This window comes from Vitis vinifera, chromosome 16, assembly GCF_030704535.1.
Source record: "Vitis vinifera cultivar Pinot Noir 40024 chromosome 16, ASM3070453v1".
Lineage (NCBI taxonomy): Eukaryota > Viridiplantae > Streptophyta > Magnoliopsida > Vitales > Vitaceae > Vitis > Vitis vinifera.
In genome coordinates, this window is record NC_081820.1 from 20,652,741 (window position 1) to 20,672,393 (window position 19,653).

Genomic DNA, 19,653 nt, shown 5'->3' on the forward strand with positions numbered 1-19,653 from the left:
GACATTAAATTGGATGAGAATGAAAGATCATAGAAAATCTTTTCCAAAAAAGAAACTTGTTGGATATTCTTCTTATTTTTCTTATATATTGCTTTAAGTGTAGATTATTTTTAGATTTTCCACATTAATTGGTATGAAATTCAATGGCTGAATGGAAGCCCTGTATCTATTGTTAGATTTTTAACTTATTTTAGGGATGAAGAAAAAGATTATCTCAAAGAAATACATGGGCACTTATAAAGTGTCTCTTTCTTCCCGTTGGCCTCTCATTTATCTCTCTTTGCATCATCTTGTACATATTCCTGATTGACTCAACATCCACCTCATTGCATTTTGAAAACTCTTTGAACATGGATAGTGAGATAAACACCTCAAGCCAGTCTCTCGAGATCAAAACCTCTCATGTTGGCTTACATATTATGGTTGTGGATGATGATGTTATATGTCTCTCAATTGTAGCAGGAATTCTTAAGACATGGAAATATGAAGGTATCTAATGGAGATTTTATGCTTGATTTTATAATAGCACTTTTATTTGGTGATTCAATAATGCATGTATGTTTATTTTTTATAAACTCACTTTTGGTGATCCCTTCAATTTTTTTTTTTTTTTTATTATCATTGTAGAGGATAAAGAAATGATATTCATCCTAAGTTAACTCATGCTTAGGGTTATTTTGGGTCTAGAAAATTTTGTTTGTTTCTTATGCCGATTAATCAAAGTTTTAATTTTCTTCTAATTGTAGCACTGACCAATTTCAAGTAATTTTTCAAAGAAAAATCGATGCTAATATCAATTTCCTTTGTTGATATGTGTGCTTTCTCTCTTGAATTTATTTTATAATCCATTTTTACAATTTCTCCATTATATCCTAACAATGCAAGCTTAATCAATATGTGGAATAAGATGTGATTTTATGCAATTTTTTTTTCAACTCTGATAATTAATGAGAGGATCGCTAGTTTAGCTATCAAATCCTCCAAGAAAAACTTTATATAGAATAGCTTTTTAATAGTTTATTGGTCTATTTTACAATTTTATTAAGGTCATATATAAGATATGGATACATAATGGGGCAGAATGCATTTAGAAGAAATGAAATATTTTTCATAGAATGATTTCTATCATTTGTATTGTTGTGTCAATGGAAGCTCTAATAGAAATAATGTTAGTTCAAGAATGAAAAGATAAAATAATCTACATAAATGTATATAAGGTTTTGGCACGGTTTAGCTAATTATGCCTATATATATATATATATATATCTATGAATGAGAGAAAATCATTTCATTATACAATAGAAAACATCATAGAAGACAAACTAGATATAACTATTTTTTTTATCTAAACCTGGAACCATGAACCCCTTCACTTCACTGAATGTCTTCCATTCTTCCTTACATCTTTATCTCCCTTGCATGATCTTTGCAAGCTCATATTTATCTCATTACTTTTTATTCTTATGACCTAAAATATTTATACAAACATTGTAAATCATTTTTCTTATTCTATAGGGAATTCTAATATAACAATTACATGCTAATATAAAAAATATTTTATACAATATTATTTATAAAAAGGAATTTATACTGAATAAGAATTTGGGATACTTTCCAACATGATTACTATATATCTAGTACCTATATTTTTCTCCACTTGATCTACAATTGAGCTTTCCGATTCTTAGTGTTGGGAAATGCTATTAGGGTATGCCTTTTATTCTCTTGTAAGAGGTTTTTAGTTGCTTTGTTCATCAATGTTTTAATTATTTCAAGGTAATTAATTTGCCTTTGTCCATTTCAGTCGTGACTGTTAATAGTGCCCAGGATGCTTTGACTACTCTTCGAACAAGAAGTAATTTTTTTCACCTTATTGTAACGGATGTGCACATGCCTGAGATGGACGGATTTGAGTTTCAAAGGCTAGTCCATGAAGAATTTCACCTCCCTGTAGTTAGTAAGTATTGCTTTGAGCGAGAAATCTCTTTTCTTCATTTGTCTTAATTTCCTCATCTGTGGCAAAGAATTCTTATCCTAAATGAAAGTCCTCTTTCATTCAGTAGTAAAGTCTTCAATACTTAATTTTGAGTTTTATCAAACCCTAAACCTTCTTGCACTGCAGTGTGTTCTGATTTGCTTGTCTTTCCAATGCAGTGATGTCTGCAGATGATAAAGAAAGTTCCATGTTAAGGGGTTTAGAAGCTGGAGCTGCATTTTACATTGTGAAGCCTGTAAACTATGATGACCTTAAGAACTTATGGCAATATGCTGTTGGCCCAAAGAAAGGTAAATCCCATATTGTCATGCAGGAAATTGAAAGGACTCAAGGGGCATCACAACTTGAGAAAACATCCAATAATGAAGTAGAGTCATTGATGAATGAAGAGAAGCATAATAAGAGAGATTCCAAGAGAAAGACATTGAAAAAGGCTAATGAAGGCAATGGAAAAGAAAAATCTGAGACTGTTGCCCCCAAGAAGGCAAAGGTGATCTGGACATCTGCACTTCATAACCGGTTCTTGGAAGCTGCAAGAAAAATAGGCCTTGAAAGTAAGAAAGCCCTTTCCAATTGGACATTCCTTTGCCCTAGGATTGAAATGGTACCTACAAATTATATCCATAATATTATATACTTTTACTGTCATATTATTCAGGGGCTGTTCCAAAGAGGATTCTTGAGATAATGAATGTGCCAGGATTAACTAGAGAAAATGTGGCTAGCCATCTGCAGGTTTGATTCTATATGCTTTTTCATTTTCCATGTTGGAGCTTTATTGCTTGAAGAATCCGAATTGTGTATCTGAAAAAGCTTTGTTGTTCAATTTGTTTGATGCCTTCCAATCATTTCTACTCCTTAATGATGGCATTTATGCCACTTTTTCAGAAATATAGAATTTTTCTGAAGCGTGTAATGGAAACAAGCAGCTCTGGAACTATCACTGGAAAGAACATTTCAGAGAGAACTCTCAGATCAAGCTTTGCCACAGGGCATCCTTCATTAATGGTTAATGCTCTCCAGCGAGGTTTCCCACAGTTTCTGGACCATCAACAAGTAGGAGCATCCCAGTTGCAACCAAGATTCCTCGGCAACCTCCCAATTGCTAATGCTTCAAGCCTTAGCAGCACAATTTTCCCCAATCAGCAAGCTTCAAGTGGTAACCCTATACCTCAACTTGGATATGGACAAGCCCATTCAATGAACAAACACGCTTATCTCCAGCAACCAACTTTTGGCAACACTAAGGCTCTCTATCAAGCCAACGGTGCAGGTATGAATGCTACAAATCCAATGCAAATGTACCAACAGAAAACTCAAGCAAGATCAGAACTTGTCCCAAATGCCATGTCTAACAACACTTTCACTGCCTTTGGAGTTTCTGATCCCAACAACATTCATGGAATCCAGAACAATGGTGTCAACAATTCTGATATGACACTAAATATTGCTGGTTCTGGTCAAATAGGATTTGCTGGTGGTGGGATATTGAATGGTTTCAATGGCGGTTACGGCTTGTTCGATGGAAACAATGGTATTACACATGCATCATTGAGAAATGTGAATTCTGGTTATTATGCTGAAGGAGCATGTTCTTCCGCAGGGTTTGGGGGCACAAACCAAATCCCACCTAGGTTCTCCAATGTCATCCAACAAGAAAATAATCCAATGCTGCTGCCACAACAGAACAATCTAGGGGAAGGAGGGGAGGACAATAGCTATTTGCTTGATCAACTGAGGAATAATACTGCTCCTATGGAGAACACTTCTATCTCACAATTTGCGGAAAATGATCTTGATGAAATTTTCGGGCAGAACCAGCCTAAAAATCCATCCTATAATGAGGTACTATTGAAACTGATTAATTACTTTCTTGGCTGCACAGGATATATATTCTTTATTCCAATTTGATTCTTTTTCATACATAAAGTAGTGCTAGGTTGGTTGTTTATAAATATTGACTAGTTTCCTTCTTTTATGCCATTGGATTTGATATATGAAGCAACAAATTAGGGAAGAAGTTCATAACCATGGGTATACTATCAAATCCAATCCTGTGGAATATAACCCTCCTGGAAACCAACAGTCCTCCAACGAGGCATGTCATATGCTTAGTTCACTGACCAAGTCTGTTTGTAAACTACTTTTCATTACGTATCTCTATTGTTTTACTTTTTCCCATATATTATTGGATAAAATGAGCACAACAATTCTAAAGAAACTTGGAGGATTTTTAGAAGTTGCAGTTTCAAATACATGCCAAATTTTTTATTTTAATGATAATTCAATAGCTTGTAACTTGTCTTGATTTTTACCAAATTTAATCAACTCAATGTGAAAATAATTTATCTATAGAGTAATGAAAACCTAGTTTCCATATATTTTTCTCCATTAATTTTTATTTTCTCATCTTCTGCCTACTTTTATTAGTATAGTCCCAAACAACTGCACAGTTCCAAATCGTTCTGGAAAAACTTCCAATTTGTTGATATCTATGCAGAGACAATTTGATGGAGGTATAATAAGTTACGATTATGACAGTGGCATGAATCAGTTGGATGACTATTTTCCAATCTTTGATCCACCATACCCTAATCAGGCAAGTCAATTGCTTGCATAAAGTTCTATTCCCTTTGTTACTAAATAATGTTCCTCTGCTTCATTTGTCCTTTTTTCTTCTTAAATTCTTAAGGATACTGATTAAACATGCCCAAGCCCTATATTTCATAAGAGTAATTGAACTTTACCACTGGGAAGTTATTTTTCCAAGAGAGTTTTTGTTTGAATTGCAGAAAGAAAAAGGAAATGATGAAAAATGGCTGAACTTTACTTAAAGATGGATTCCCTCCTCAAGCTATTTTTATAATTTTCTTTTCACTATACTCATTCTTTTCATGATCAAATGGAGCCTAAAAGTTGCTCTAGTGCACACTCTTAACTTCCTTTTTAGTTTAACTGAAATCCATCCATTGTGATGTGTAGAAACAAGGCAGTGGAGAAGTGGTGGAGCATGGAGCCTACAATGGCTATCTGGAGGTAAACCCAACATGGAATCCGGCAAGCCATCACTTCAAACTTCATTCTCTTTGTAGTAGTATAAATAATGATTTAATGGCCCCATTTCAGAAATTTTCTGTCCTTGAAAACTTCCCTTACAGACTTTTGGTATCTTGGTTTATCTTGCAGGGTGTTAGTGATGACGTCGTGGATTTGGTGTTTGGTCCATCTGGCATGTATTAAGGAGGCAGCAACCTTCCAAGCATCTAAATCCATCCATCAAAACTTCTACATCTTGGTCAGATTTGGGTTTTGGATTTTGTTAATTCACTTAGAACTTTAAACCTAGTCTTCGCAGTTTGTTTTGATTTGGAGTCTTGATTTGAACGTGACTTGTGGGTGAACTTTTATGAGTACTTCACTAGCTTCTAGTTTGTAACTAGTACTGTATAGATCAGTTTTTAAATAACGTCTCCTGGGGCTCTATTGCTCTCAGAAGAGTCTGCCTTTTTTTTTTTTTTTAATGTGTTTTTGAATGCTCAACCCAATTTTTGCTGTTCCAGTTACTACAGAAGCTGGGGTTTAAAATCCTGGAACCAGGACCAAGGATTTATATTGTTATGCAGTTAGTCTCGTATGAATGAATATTAACACTGCATCTGATTTCTTGAGGAAATTAGGCCTTATGATATGCTTGTAAACCCTAATTGTGTGTGTGAATTAGGTCTGGTTTGGACATATAGTTTCATTGACTGCTGGTACCTGATCAAGAAATTAAGGTTTATATTATGCTTGGACATATAATTTCATTGACTGCTGGTACCTGATCAGGAAATTAAGGTTTATATTATGCTTGTTGTTAAGGAAAGAAACTCAACCACATGTGTAAAGATGGCAACAGAATCTCATGACTCTCTTGAAGCCAATCTGGTCCAATGCATGGGCTTAGCTTGTGGTATTCCAACAACTAGAATACTGGAATTGATTTTATGCCAAAATCAAGAAGCCAAGGCTAATTCTTTTGGATATGCTTCTTGATTTTAAAGGTAGAAACTTCTATACAAAATGCAAAAACTTTTATGCAAAATGTATAGAGTCATCATATATCCTCAAAAATTATTTTCAAAGATTTTCAAATTTGAGAAAGTAAAAATCTACAATGGGTTCTTATGTTATTTTCTCTTTTTAAAAACTGAAAAAATTAAGTACATCCAAATGGATACTAAAATATCCAAAATTGATTTCATGCCAAAACTAACACTAAATTATCCAAGGTCAAACACTTTGTTTAAAATAAATCCCCTATATTATGGCTATCACATTTTTGTTTCTATATTTGGAATAGGTCAATTGTAAAGTTGACTCACACTTTTTGCTTATTTATTTTTTTAATATATATAGATATTATAACTTCCTGACAAATAATGACACTCTTGAGCCATTTTATTCAAAAAATTATTTGTTAAAAGGTTTCACAGTATCAAAGCTTCTTACAATGGCAGTTCAAAACATTGAACCAAAACTCTCCAACCAATCATTCCACTGATGTGTTGGCCTTGTCATATTATCCCACTTATCAGAAGCCTTGTTATTGAACAACATATCAAAGATGATGAGAAATCACCAATGGAGGTAAAAGATGAAGAGGGAAAGAAGATTAGAAGTCCTTAGTTTCACATTTGGCCAAACAAGATGGATAACTAGATGATTACCAAAGACATTTTGAGCATGATTGTTGGGGAAAAATCACTTGGGAAATTCAGCTCATTATCCAAGAGCAACCGCTCACACCTATACAAGAATAAGAGTCTCGACTAGAAGACTTAACACTCTTAGGAAGAAGGACTTGAAATTGGAAGATTACATAAAAAAAGTAGGAAGAGTGTACGTGTGAGTTGGGTGTAAAAGCTAAAAGGTGTCAATCTCACATAGGAAACTTGAATTGAAGTCTTTTTGTCCTTATATAGTTTCTCACTTCCTTAGCCTCTTGGGCTTGTGGACATGGAAGTGGTAGTCTTGTGCACTTATGAGGTTCAAGTCCATTCCGGTAGGATTTCAAGTGGCACAATTTGGGAAACCTTTATGCATGTTGTCTGTGTGCATAATGTGAAGGAGATCCCCTAATTTTATTTTATTTTATTTTCCTTAACTTGATCATTCTTAGTTGGAAAATCTTCGGCTAAGTCTTCTCGGTTAAAGACCTTTGTGGATTTGAGAACAGATCGGAGGAGTTTGAATGAATAAGCCGAAACTTGTTAAATAGACTGCCATCTTAGAGTCTCTCATTCATGACTACTCTCTAGTTATTCACTTCTCTTTGGCAAGACTATCACTACTCTGCTTTTTGGCAGTTTTACTAGGCTCCATTCATTGTTTTCCTAAGCTCCATCAATTGTTTCCATCCTATGCACTGTCCCTGCTCCTAATCCCCCAAACATACCTTCTTCCCCGCTTCCTACAATCTCAATAACTCTTTAGTAGTAGTCCATTCCACCACCAGCAATGCTACAACCAACTCTCTGCTTCACAGGTTGTTATAACTGAAAATGTGAATCTCAATAATGGACTACAACTAGAGGAGGGGTGAATAGGTGTTGTAGAGCAATTTAAAAAATCTCCCAACAAAGATTACCTAATCTTAGACTTTCTCAATGTCAAGAACTTTCTCTTCCAACAACTATTCAACAACGCATAACATCCACAAGCAAGAATGTATGCAACAACACTCTCCCAACAATTTATAAATGCAAACCACATGCAAATGCTTCAACAATCATAAAAAATAAATCAAAAGAACAATTATCTCTTCAACTCACATCAACTCACTTCATGATATCATTAACCAAAATGAGCAGAAAAATTATTAAGGATATTCCATAGATTATCACACTTATATCACCTCATATTTCTTCCATTCAACATGTATACCCAAGTAATCAATGATATAAAAAACAGAAATTAAATCAAAGTGTAGAGTAAGAGAAAAAGACAATTAACACTAGATTTTAACGTGGAAAACCTCCGAAGAGATAAAAAACCACAGGCCTACCATCGATTGAAAAACTCCACTATGAAGAATAAAAACCGAGTACAAGGTTTTACCTAGCTCAAGCCAACCAATCCTTCCCGAACCACTTGACTAGTACCTTCACTTTCAGCTTCTCACCTTCATCTTGTGGAGCACACTTGGAGTCCGCACCAAGTTCAATCTCGGCCTCTTCTTGCATCCACACAAGAAGAAAATGGGTTTTTGCACAAACCCAAATAGAATGAGAGATTAAGATATGAATGAAGGAATGAATCAACCCATTTATTGCTCAAGAAAATCCATTAAAAACTTCTTTGGAAAACATTAAAAGAAGTGGATTTTTTTGCAATCAAAAACCCCAAATTAGGAAAACAAGATAAGAAAATGAAGAACACATGGAGTGGTTTCTCTCTTCATGTTTTCTACAGTCCCTCACCAGAAAAATGAGAAAAGATTGCTTTTTAAAGAGTAAAGAGAAGCCCTTAATCTAATGGCTGAGATTTGATCTAAAAAAAAAATAGTTGGATCGATCCACCCCTACACCTGGATCGATCCAGAAACAAGGGAATAAAAGTATTGCACCAAAAACCATTTTTCCCAACTTTCTAAAACATTTAAAGATTAAAAACCGGGTTGATTCACATTCAATCACCACATGCTCGACTACATACCTCGGCCTCTTAGCAAAGTCTTAGTCTTCAAAGTCAAGTGGTCCGAAGAGGAATTTGAAAGCCGAGTTAGGGGACACTTAGGAATTTTGTTCGGAATTGCCAACCTAGCTAAACACTCACAATAGCCATACACATTGCATTCGAGTTCTATTGTTGCAACCATCTGCATAATTCGTTAAGTTCTGTTGTTGTAGCCTTACACCTTGCAGTTGGGTTCTACTATTGCAGCTATACACATTACAGCTAAGTTTTGCTCCCGCTGCATCCCAGCTTGCATCAATAGAATTGCTTTTCCTAATTTTTTGGAGTCTTTCCTCATTTTAGAGAAACTTCAAATTCTCATAAGTTTTTCGAGTTGTACTTTACCTCACCAACGGAGACCACTTAACGCAAGGTTCTTGACTGTTAGATCTTAGAGGTAGTTCTATTTTGCACTGAGGTTAATCTTTGAGAGAGGAAAATATACTTTAAGGACAATGCTCTATCATACCTTAACCACATAATCTGATTCGTTCTCTATTCCCATTTCAATTCTCTGTTTATTTTGTTTTGGGCCTACTTAAATTCTATTTAAATTTCACCTCTTAAAGTGTTTGAATCAATAATCTTAAAGGAGATCATTTAATGGAGACTTCCCTAGTTCACACCCCTTTTGTCACCTCTAAGATTGATCCCTTCAATGGGACATTCTTCAAGAGATGTCAAGAAAAAGTCTTCTTTGCTATTGATGTTGTAAAATTGGAACATGTTTTGACCAACCTAAAACTGAAGGACAATTTTAAGAATTTGCCCACCTGGGAAATTAGAAATAAACAAGACATGTTATCCTTAGCATACTCTCGAATGAGTTGTTCGATGTTTGATGTCAATATAAGCTAACTAAGGACATTTGGGATGTCATGAATAAAAAATATTTTTTGGAAGATGCAAAAACATAGAAATATGTCATAGGAAATTTTGGAAAAATTCAAAATGACCCAGGATAATGATTATCATCTCAAATCCAAGACTATCATTTGCTAATTAATGACTTAGTTAATAAGGACATAAATATGTTTGAACCCATTTAATTAACACTCTTCTAGATTCCTATAAAGAATATAAAAATAACATGAAACACAAAAAAAAAAAAAAAAAAAAACAAATGTCTCTAGAAAATGTTATAATTCATATTTGAAGTGAAGAATAGAATAAAAATAGGGACAAAGCTGAGAAAGCCAAAGGAATATCTTCTAAGGCAAATGGGATAGAACAAAAACATATTCCCAAAAAATATAATAGGTCTAGAAGGAAAAACTCTAGGACCAAGCCCAATACAACAAACAAAGTTTAAAACCCAACTATCAAAATGAGGGTAATTGCTATGTTTATAGCAAGTCTAAACATCATGCAACTCAGTGCTTCCATAAGAAGAGATTTGAGAAGTCAAAGCTAAAATCAAACCTGGTAGAGACAAAGGTAATTGTTGCAACAATCTCCTCTGAGGTGAGCATGGTCACCTGTGTGAAAGATTGGGTTGTAAAATTTGGAGTTACTAGGAACATTTATGGCAACAAAAAAAAAAAATGCATTCACTTTCTATACTTGTGAAGGAAGAAAATGAACACATTGTTCATGGTGATTTGAGAATGCCCATGGTGATTGAAAAAGGGAAAGTTCACCTTAAGTTGACCTCTGGTGAAGTTCTCATCCTAAGTAATGTCCTTTATGTGTCAAATATTTGTTGGAACTTAGTGTCAGTATCTTTGCTTAGAAAGGCAACAACGGGGATCTTGTTGGACTCTGATAAAATCATTTTAATTAAGAATGATGCATTTGTTGGGAAAGGTTGTTGTATTATGGTTTCTTTATATTGAATGTTTATGAAATTGTTAATAATAATAATGCACCTTCTTCTACTTAGTTGATTCTTGAGATTTATGGCATGGTATACTTAGGCATGTGAACTTTTCCTATATAAAGAAAATGGTTGATCTAATTTAAATTCCTAAACTATCCTTAGAAAACCATGAAATATGTCAATCATGCGTGGAATCTAAAATCACAAAGAAATCTTACAAATCAGTTAACAAAAAAATCATAACTACTAAGCTTAATTCACAATGACTTAGGAGATCTAAAAAAAGATATGGAAAGAGGTGTTCTATATAACTTTCATAGATGACTACTCAAGGTATACAAGGGTATATCTGTTGAGAATCAAGGATGAAGCAAGAAATGCTTTCATCAAATACAAAAATGAGTCCAACTTCTTTAACTCTTTCTATTAAGATCACAAGATCGTTCATGAGACTACTCATTTTTATTCTCCTAAATCTAATGGAGCAACCAAAAGAAAAAACTTGACCCTAAAGAACATGACGAATGCAATGTTGGTAAGTTCAAAAGCACCCTTGGAACTTATGGAGGGAAGTTATTCTCTTTATTTTTCATATTCAAAACATATTACCTCATAAGAAAATTGGTAAAACACCCTTACCTGAAATTGTGGGGGTGTTTTGGCTAAATTGCTTTCTATTAAACCTAAAAAATGAAAACTAGGTCCTAAAACCTTTGATGCAATGTTTATAAAGTATGTTGAAAATAGTGCAACATATAGGTGTTTGGTTATTAGATAAGAAACAGTCTCGTAGAAGTGAAAACATAATGGAAACAAAGAATGCTAACATCTTTGAAAACACATCTTTCCTTTGAAACCTAGCGGTAAAAAATAAATTCAGAGAACAATTAGAAATAAGTTTATGAGCCTTTTGAAATTGAACTAAGAAAAAGTAAAAGATAAAGGAAAAAAGAAAACCTTGGAGAAGAGTTCTACACCTTCCTAATAGTTGAGGACCCCAGATCCTACAAAGAAGCTATAACTTCTCCAGATTTACCATTTTGGAAAGAGACTATTAATAGTGAAATCAAATCGATCATGTGTAACCATACATAGGAAATAGTGGATTTACCTCTTGGTGGAAAGAATATAGGTTGTTAGTGGATTTTTAAAAGGAAGTTAAAGTTAAATGGGTCCACAGAGAAGTATAAGACATGTTTGGTTGCCAAAGGGTTTAAACAAAGGAATGATGTAGATTATTTTAATACTTTTACCTATATGACTAGAATATCCTCAATTAGAGTATCGATCAATCTAGCTTCCATTCATAATATGGTGATATACCATATGAATGTCAAGACCGCGTTCTTGAATGGGGAACTGGAAGAGGAAAGTTATATGTAACAACCTAAGGGGTGTGTGGTTCTAGAAGAAGAGCAATAGGTATGTAGTCTAGTAAAATCACTATCTGGGTTAAAACAAGCACCTAAACAATGACATAACAAATTTAATCATGTGTTGGTAACTATTAGATTTTCCATTTATGACGCTAATGAATGTATTTATAACAAATTTGAGGATGACACATATGTTGTCATTTGCTTGTATGTTGATGATATGTTGATCCTTGGAACTAGCCTGAAGGTCATTTGTAAGACTAAGAAATTTCTAGAACCTAAGTTTGAAATGAAAGACCTAAGGGAGACATTGGTTATTATATGAATCAAGATAAATAAAACACCTAATTAGCTTAAACTTTATCAAGAACACTATGTTGAGAGGATCTTAAAGAAGTTTGAACACTTAGACTGTAAATCAATATCAACTCCTTATGATCATAACTTACAATTGAAGAAAAATAAAGAACATAGTGTTGCCCAAATTGAGTATGCCTAGATCATTGAGAGCTCAATGCACTTAACACACTATACCAAACTTTACATTGCCAATTTAGTATGAAAATTGAGTTGGTACATCTAGAATCCTAATAAGGACTATTGAATTACTATTCATTGAGTACTCAAGTACTTGAGAGGTATTATTGACTATGGTTTGTGCTATAGTGAGTTTCCGAATGTCCTTGAAGGATTTAAACTAGAACTTTGATTTAGATGAGATAAAATCCTTTAGTGGGTATTTCTTTTACCCTTGGAGGAGGTGCATTTTCTTAAAAGTCTACCAAGTAAACTTGCATTACCTAGTATACACTAGAGGTTGAGTTTATTACATTAGAGAAGGCCTGAGATTGAGTAGCTTAGAAACCTCTTAGCATATATGTCTTTATGGATGAGACCAACATCATCTATGTCTATGTGTTGCAATAGCCAAGCTATCATAGCTAAGGCTAAGAGTAAAATATTTAATAGGAAAAATAAGCATATATGCCTAAGACACAATATTGTGCGGCGGTTTCTTGAGACAAGGATAACATCTCTAAAATTTGTATGGTTAGAGCTAAATTTGCTTAGAGAGACTTCTATTTTATAGAGTACTACTGCACAAACACTAGCACTCTAATTGCTCACTGTGATTGTGTTTGTGTGTTCCACCATATGGCAAGAGTAACTTATATAGCTGCCTTAGATAACAAAGATAACTACTACCTGGAGATTTGGGTTATTGTTGAGAGTCTTTGTTTCGTGTATCTAACACTACAGTGTAGACAGTACAATGCACATAGGATAATGTCCAATTGGACACTACATTATTATGACAGGTAAACGTTTATTCATTGCTTGATATTGAAATTAAACATAAAATTTCAGCTCTTTGCTATTTAATGTGTTTCATTAATATACAAAGAATTATATACCCAAAATAAATTTAATAATTTAATTTCAAATTTATTTAATAATATTGTTCATGAGATTACTGATCTGGTGAGATTGGACCGAAATGTAAAGCAATATAAGGCATGTGCTTAAAATGGAATGTAGTAAATATGCTTCAGGTGTTTTAGCTAAGAAATCAATGGTTTTTATTTTCGATTTTTTACCTTTTAAAGTTTTAAAATTAGTATAGTACTTATATTCTTCAGCTTGAAAATGAGCAATGCCAATAGGTATATTGTTTGAGAGAGTTACAACAAGAACATTGAATGAGCAAAAATAGTTCTATTATGTACAATTTCAATTGGGAAGCTCTCACTGTTAAATAATTTTCAAATTTTTTATCAATAAGCACACTCAAATACCATAAATAGATATATTTCAAAATAGAAAATCCTTGCTTTTTTTTTTTTTCCAAGTTGAAAGTAAACCAAGTACACCTTAAAATGTATTTAACTTTCAAATATTTAAACTAACCAGCCAGAAAATTTCATTTTAGTTGACAAATAAAATGCCTCCTAGACTGAAAACTAAAGCCCACAGAAGAAACTAGATTGGATGAGAATGGAAGATCAAAAAAAATCTTCTATAAAAAGAACTCATTAAATCTACCTCTTACTTTTCTTGTATATTGCTTTAAATATATATGTATATATTTTTTTTTGTAGATTTCCACATTAATTGGTTTGAAAAATCAGTGGGCAAATGCAAGCCATGAATCTATCGACTGGATTTTTAACCTGTTTTAGGGATGAAGAAAACATTATATCAAAGAAATCTGTGGGCCAGTGTTAATCTCTCTTTCTCTCCCATTTGTTTTCTCTATAAAGCACAGTCTTTGCATCATCTTCTACACATACATTATTGACTCAACATCCACTGAATTGCATCTCTCTTTGAAGTTTCAAAACTTTTTGAGCATGGACGGCAAGATAAATAACTCAAACCAGTCTCTCAAGAACAAAACCTCTTTTGGTGGCTTAAATATTATGGTTGTTGACGATGATATCATATGTCTCTCAATTGTTGCAGGAATTCTTAAAACAATGAAGTATGAAGGTGCGTATATTTTGTGCTGCTTGGTTTTACTTGGATAATCTTCTATAATGCCTTCTAAAATTGGTGATTCAATAAGGCTTTGCATGCATGTTTATTTTTCCTGAATCATTTTTCGATATCACTTCTATTTTTCATTAATGTTTAGTGTAAGTTGAGGACATGGTATTGATGTTAAGTTGTGGACTCATGCATAGGCTTAGTTTGGATCAAGAAAATTTTAATCCATCTCCTTTTTTTGTTTTTTTTTTGGTAGTGGTAGATTGAAGTTTTGATTTCTTTAACTGCAGTGATCAATTTCTGGTAGTCTTTCCAAGTAAACATGGAAGCCAATGACAGTTCTCTTTGTTGCTTCTGTGTGCTTTCTCTATTGTATTTACTATTTCTTCTAGATTGGCCATTAAATCCTCCATTTTGGTGGATTGAAGTTTTGATTTCTTGAACTGCAGTTACCAATTTCTGGTAGTTTTTCCAAGTAAACATAGAAGTTAATGGCAGTTCTCTTTGTTGCATCTGTGTGCTTTCTCTATTGTATTTACTATATCTTCAAGTTCCATGATTTCTCTCTTCTAGTTTAGCCATCAAATCCTCCATTTTGGTTGTCTACTGTCTACGTTTAGTGAACTTTATGTCTAACAATTCACAAGGACACATTCGTGAGGGGAGGGTGAATCTACAAGAAATTGAATATATTCCTCATGTTTGTAAGAGAATGGTTTATATAAATTGAATGATGACCGTCTTGTACCTATAATTTTTTTCAGTTGATCTTCAATAGAGCTTTTCAATTCTTTAGTGATGGGGAGATGCTATTAGAGTATGCATTTTATTGTCTAATTAGAAGTTTTCAGTTGCTTTGTTCATCAATTTTTTAAGTTTTAATTGATTTCAGTTGTTACCGTCAAAAACGCCCAGAACGCTTTGATCACTCTTCAACAGAGAATGAATTTTTTCCACCTTGTTATAACGGATGTGCACATGCCGGAGATGGACGGATTCGAATTTCAAAAGAAAGTCCAAGAAAAATTCAATCTCCCTATAGTTAGTGAGTATTGTTTTGAGCTAGAATTCTCTTTCTTCATTATTAAGCGGCATGATATGTATATCGAGCCCAAATTTTGCAATCTTAAACTATGAGGAAAATTGGTGATTCAACATTCATATCTTTATTGCATAGGAATTCTCTCCAAAATAAAAGTCCTCTTTATATATCAGGTCTACTAGCAAATAACAATCATTTTAACAATATATTTTTTCACTATGTAAAATGACTTGTTATCCCTTCAATAGCAGTTTTTATGAAAGAATTAGACAAATTTCTCATCACTTTGTCCAACATTAAGGCTATATTTGGTTTTTAGAAAATTTGAAGGAAAGTATAAAGAAAAGAAAATAGAGAGGAAAAATTGAAGAAAAAAAAAAGTAAAGAAAAAAAAAAGTTTAAAGTTAATGAATTATATTATTTCAAACTTTCTTTTTTACTTATATAATCTTTTTATATAAAGATTAAATAATTTTAAAAAATATAAATTTTTTAATAATTTTAATTATATTTGATTTTCTTTTATATTTTTTTATAGTAAAACCAAATATAAGAAATTAATTTCTTTAGCATTTTTTTCTTTTCCTATTACTTTCGGATAACCAAACATAACCTAAGAGAAACACATGTATAAATTCCATAGCTCTTTCTTTTCTTTACTGTTTTAAACCATGTTACTATCAACTCACTAGCTAATAGAAAAACGCAAATTGATGAAGTATAAAACCCCTTGCATGTCATATTCATATGCAGAAAGAATGGCTTAATACCATTTGTTTCTGATTTGCTTGTCTTTCTGTAATTCAGTGATGTCTGCCGATGACAAAGACACTTCCATATTAAGGGGCTTAGAGGCTGGGGCTGCATTTTACATCGTGAAACCTGTAAACTATGATGATCTTAGGAACTTATGGCAATATGCTGTTAGCTCAAGGAAAGTTAAATCTGTAGTCAACTGCAAATTTAAAAGTTCTCAAGGGGCATCACTAGTTCAGAAAACATCCGTTGATGTTGATATAGTGTCTGTAGCACAATTGAATGACGAGAAACAGAATAAGAGAGATACCAAAAATAAGGCACCAATAAAGGTTAATGAAGGCAATGAAAAAGAAAAAGCTGAGATTGTTACCACCAAGAAGACAAAAGTGATCTGGACAACTGCACTTCACAACCGGTTCTTGGAAGCTATAAGAAAAATAGGCCTTGAAAGTAAGAAATCTCTTGCCCATTAATATATTTCTTTGCCATAGGGGATTGAAATGGTACTTACTATAGATATCTCTAATGGTTATATTTTTACTCTTATACTATGCAGGGGCTGTTCCCAAGAGGATTCTTGAGGTCATGAACATGCCAGGATTAACTAGAGATAATGTGGCTAGCCATCTTCAGGTTTGTTTGACATATTATTGATTACTGTGAAACTACATGAAAAATTGCTATTTTGCATGGTAGGATTTGATGAATACATGAGCCAATTTGCCCAAAAAATGCAGAACAATATTCTAGCGTGCAAGATCACCTGATCATGAAAGAGAGAACATAACTGTTTATATGGTAACACATAACGAAAAAAGTTATGCTTTTCACAAAGCAAAGGCTGTAGGAAATTGGAATAATTATCGTTCTGCCTTTATGACATGTATAAACTTAATCTCTTGATATTGAAAGAAGAAAGAATTCTACTTTTTCAATTTTGGAGTTTCATTGCTTGAAGAAATATAATTGTACCTTCAAAAGCTTTCTTGTTCAACCTTTTTGAAGCTTTCCAATCTTTTCTACTCCTTGCTGATGGGATTGATGCGGTTTCTGCAGAAATACAGAATCTTTCTAAAGCGTGTAACAGAAGCAAGCAACTCCGATGGAAGTAGCACAGGAAAGAACATTATTGAAAAAACTCTCCGATCAAGCTTTGCCGCAGGGCATCCTTCATTGGTCCTTCGGACTCTCCAGCATGGGTTCCCTCAGTTTGTGGACCATCAACAAGTAGGATCATCCCTGCAACCAGGATTCCTAGGGAATATCCAACCGGCCAATGGTCTGGGCCATGGCAGTGCACTTTTCCCTAATCAGCAAGCTTCAAGTACTGACTTTATACCTCAACTTGGGTATGGACAATTCCATTCAATGAACAATCAAGATTATTTCCAGCAACAAACTCTTGGCAACACTAATCCTCTCTATCTAGCCGGTGGTGCCGATATAAGTTCATATCAAACTCAAGGAAGATCAGAACTTCTCTCAAATGCCATGTCTAACAACAACTCCACTGCCATTGCTGGGTCAGGTCAAATGGGATTTGCTGATGGTGTATCAAATGGTTTTAGTGGCAGTTATGTCTTGAGAAATGGGGACAATGGGAATATGGCTCTTGCATTGGGGGGGAATCTGAACTCTGGTTGTTATCCTCAAGAAGCATATTCTTCAGCAGGGTTTGGGAGCACAAACCAACTCTCACCAAGGTTCCCTAATGTCATCCAACAGGAATATAATCCAATGCTTGGGAATGTCTCTCTCCCGAAATTCACTGAATTTGGTCTTGATGAAATTTACCTTAACCAGCTCAACAATCCATTCTATAATGAGGTGCTGAGCTACTTGCTTTCCTTGCTGCACAAGAGATACATCTTTGCTTTATTAATTTCCAATTTGATTCTCTTTCTGACATAAACTAATGCTTGATTTGTTATTTATAACTATTGATGGTTTCCTAATTTATGCCATTATTGGTTTGAGATGAGAAGCAACAAGTTGGAGAAGAAGTTCAGAACCATGGCTATACCATCCACCCCAATCCTGTGCAACAGAACCCTCCTGAGAACCTACTTTCCTTCAACCAGGCATGTCAACGTTTACTTAATTGACTGATTTCTCGCATGTTGAATGCTTACTTGTCTGACTGATTCTCTTTATAAATCACTTTGCATTGCGTATCTTCATATCTCTACTATTGTGTTATCCTCCTCATAGATTATTGCAAGAGCACAACAATTCTATAGAAACTTGGATGATGATATTTCAGTGGCTTTTAAGTTGTCTAGATTTTTAATTACCAAATTTAATTAAGCCACTGGATGAAAATAAATTACCAATGAAGTAATGATAATTCAAATTGTAGTCTCCATTCTTCTATTTTTCTTTTTCTGTTCATATGTAAATATTTAAAAGGTATCTTAGATATATTTTTCTCCATCATTACTGGCTTTCTTATGATTTCCTTTTCAATTTTTATGAATTATCCCAAACAACTACACAATTCCAAATTCTTCCAAAAGAATCATCCAATTTGTTGATATGTATGCAGAAAGAATGGGATGGAGGTATAAGCGGCTACAACTTTGGCAATGGCATGAGTCAGTTCGATAAGTATTTTCTAACCTTTGATCGGCCATGCCCTAATCAGGCAAGTCCAGTACTATTTCTTAAAGCTTCATTCTCTTTATTAATAGATGATGTTCTGTTGCTTTATTTGTCATTTTTTATGGTTAGATCTTAAGGATATTGAGTATAAATGCCCGAGCACTATATTTTCATACAAATCATTGAAGTGCCTACTGGGAAATCATTTGACAATGGAGGGTTTGTTTGGATTGCAGAAAAAATAAGGGAAAGGAAAAATAAACTGGCTGAATAGTATGACAGATTCCTTCCTCAAACCTATATATCTTCAGCATTTTCCTTTTACTTATTCTTTTCATGATCAAATGGAGCCCAAAGGTCACTCTAGTACAGAACCTTAAATTCCTATTTAATTTGGTTGAAACCCATCTCTTGTGATGTGTAGCAACAAGGAGGTGGAGAATTCCTGGACAATGGACCCTACAATGGCTATTCGAATGTGAATCCAGCATGGAATCAGGCAAGTCATTGTTTCAAGCCATTTCAGAATTTTTTTTTTATCTTTGAAACTTTACTCATATTGGTCTCTTGGTTTTACTTGCAGGGTGCTACTGATGATATCATGCGTTCCATATTTGGTCCTGATGGATATTAAGAAGACGTACAATAACCTTCTGAGGATCTAAATCCAGACAAAACCTTCTACATCTTAGGGGGATTTAGATTTTGTTTTTTTCTCGCTATTTTCAAAGTTACTTGGAACTTTGGACCTTGGTTTTGCAGTTCATTTAGTTTGGAGTCTTACGTATTTGGACATGACTTGTTTGAGAACTTTTATGACTTTTGGCATGTGACTGGTGCTTTATTCTAGCAGTTT

The 19,653-nt window shown here is 33.8% G+C and overlaps 2 protein-coding genes and 1 long non-coding RNA gene across 3 annotated transcripts; all 3 read left to right on the forward strand.

The window, feature by feature from the left end:
• The first annotated feature begins 350 nt into the window (after positions 1 to 350).
• Positions 351 to 4,616, forward strand: LOC104882162 (two-component response regulator ARR1). The gene is made up of 5 exons (XM_059743399.1): positions 351 to 489; positions 2,155 to 2,550; positions 2,655 to 2,731; positions 2,810 to 3,841; positions 4,497 to 4,616. The coding sequence occupies exons 1-5, from the start codon at positions 351 to 353 to the stop codon at positions 4,614 to 4,616; spliced, it is 1,764 nt and encodes a 587-aa protein (XP_059599382.1).
• A 360-nt stretch (positions 4,617 to 4,976) lies between these two features.
• Positions 4,977 to 5,513, forward strand: LOC132252713 (uncharacterized). The gene is made up of 2 exons (XR_009464480.1): positions 4,977 to 5,032; positions 5,183 to 5,513. It is a non-coding gene; the product is annotated as an uncharacterized LOC132252713 (long non-coding RNA).
• Positions 5,514 to 14,259: 8,746 nt separating this feature from the next.
• Positions 14,260 to 19,431, forward strand: LOC104882161 (two-component response regulator ARR14-like). The gene is made up of 9 exons (XM_010664247.3): positions 14,260 to 14,398; positions 15,288 to 15,440; positions 16,245 to 16,646; positions 16,753 to 16,829; positions 17,253 to 18,023; positions 18,182 to 18,277; positions 18,742 to 18,840; positions 19,222 to 19,296; positions 19,381 to 19,431. The coding sequence occupies exons 1-9, from the start codon at positions 14,260 to 14,262 to the stop codon at positions 19,429 to 19,431; spliced, it is 1,863 nt and encodes a 620-aa protein (XP_010662549.1).
• Positions 19,432 to 19,653: the final 222 nt, after the last annotated feature.

Bases quoted from the DNA above. Each gene is read 5' to 3' on its own strand.
- LOC104882162 (XM_059743399.1), top strand. From the start codon at position 351: ATGGATAGTGAGATAAACACCTCAAGCCAGTCTCTCGAGATCAAAACC. The intron at 490-2,154 runs GTATCTAATGGA...TTTCCAATGCAG, and splicing joins TAAGACATGGAAATATGAAG to TGATGTCTGCAGATGATAAA. The intron at 2,551-2,654 runs GTAAGAAAGCCC...CATATTATTCAG, and splicing joins AAGAAAAATAGGCCTTGAAA to GGGCTGTTCCAAAGAGGATT.
- LOC104882161 (XM_010664247.3), top strand. From the start codon at position 14,260: ATGGACGGCAAGATAAATAACTCAAACCAGTCTCTCAAGAACAAAACC. The intron at 16,830-17,252 runs GTTTGTTTGACA...CGGTTTCTGCAG, and splicing joins ATGTGGCTAGCCATCTTCAG to AAATACAGAATCTTTCTAAA. The intron at 18,841-19,221 runs GCAAGTCCAGTA...TGTGATGTGTAG, and splicing joins ATCGGCCATGCCCTAATCAG to CAACAAGGAGGTGGAGAATT.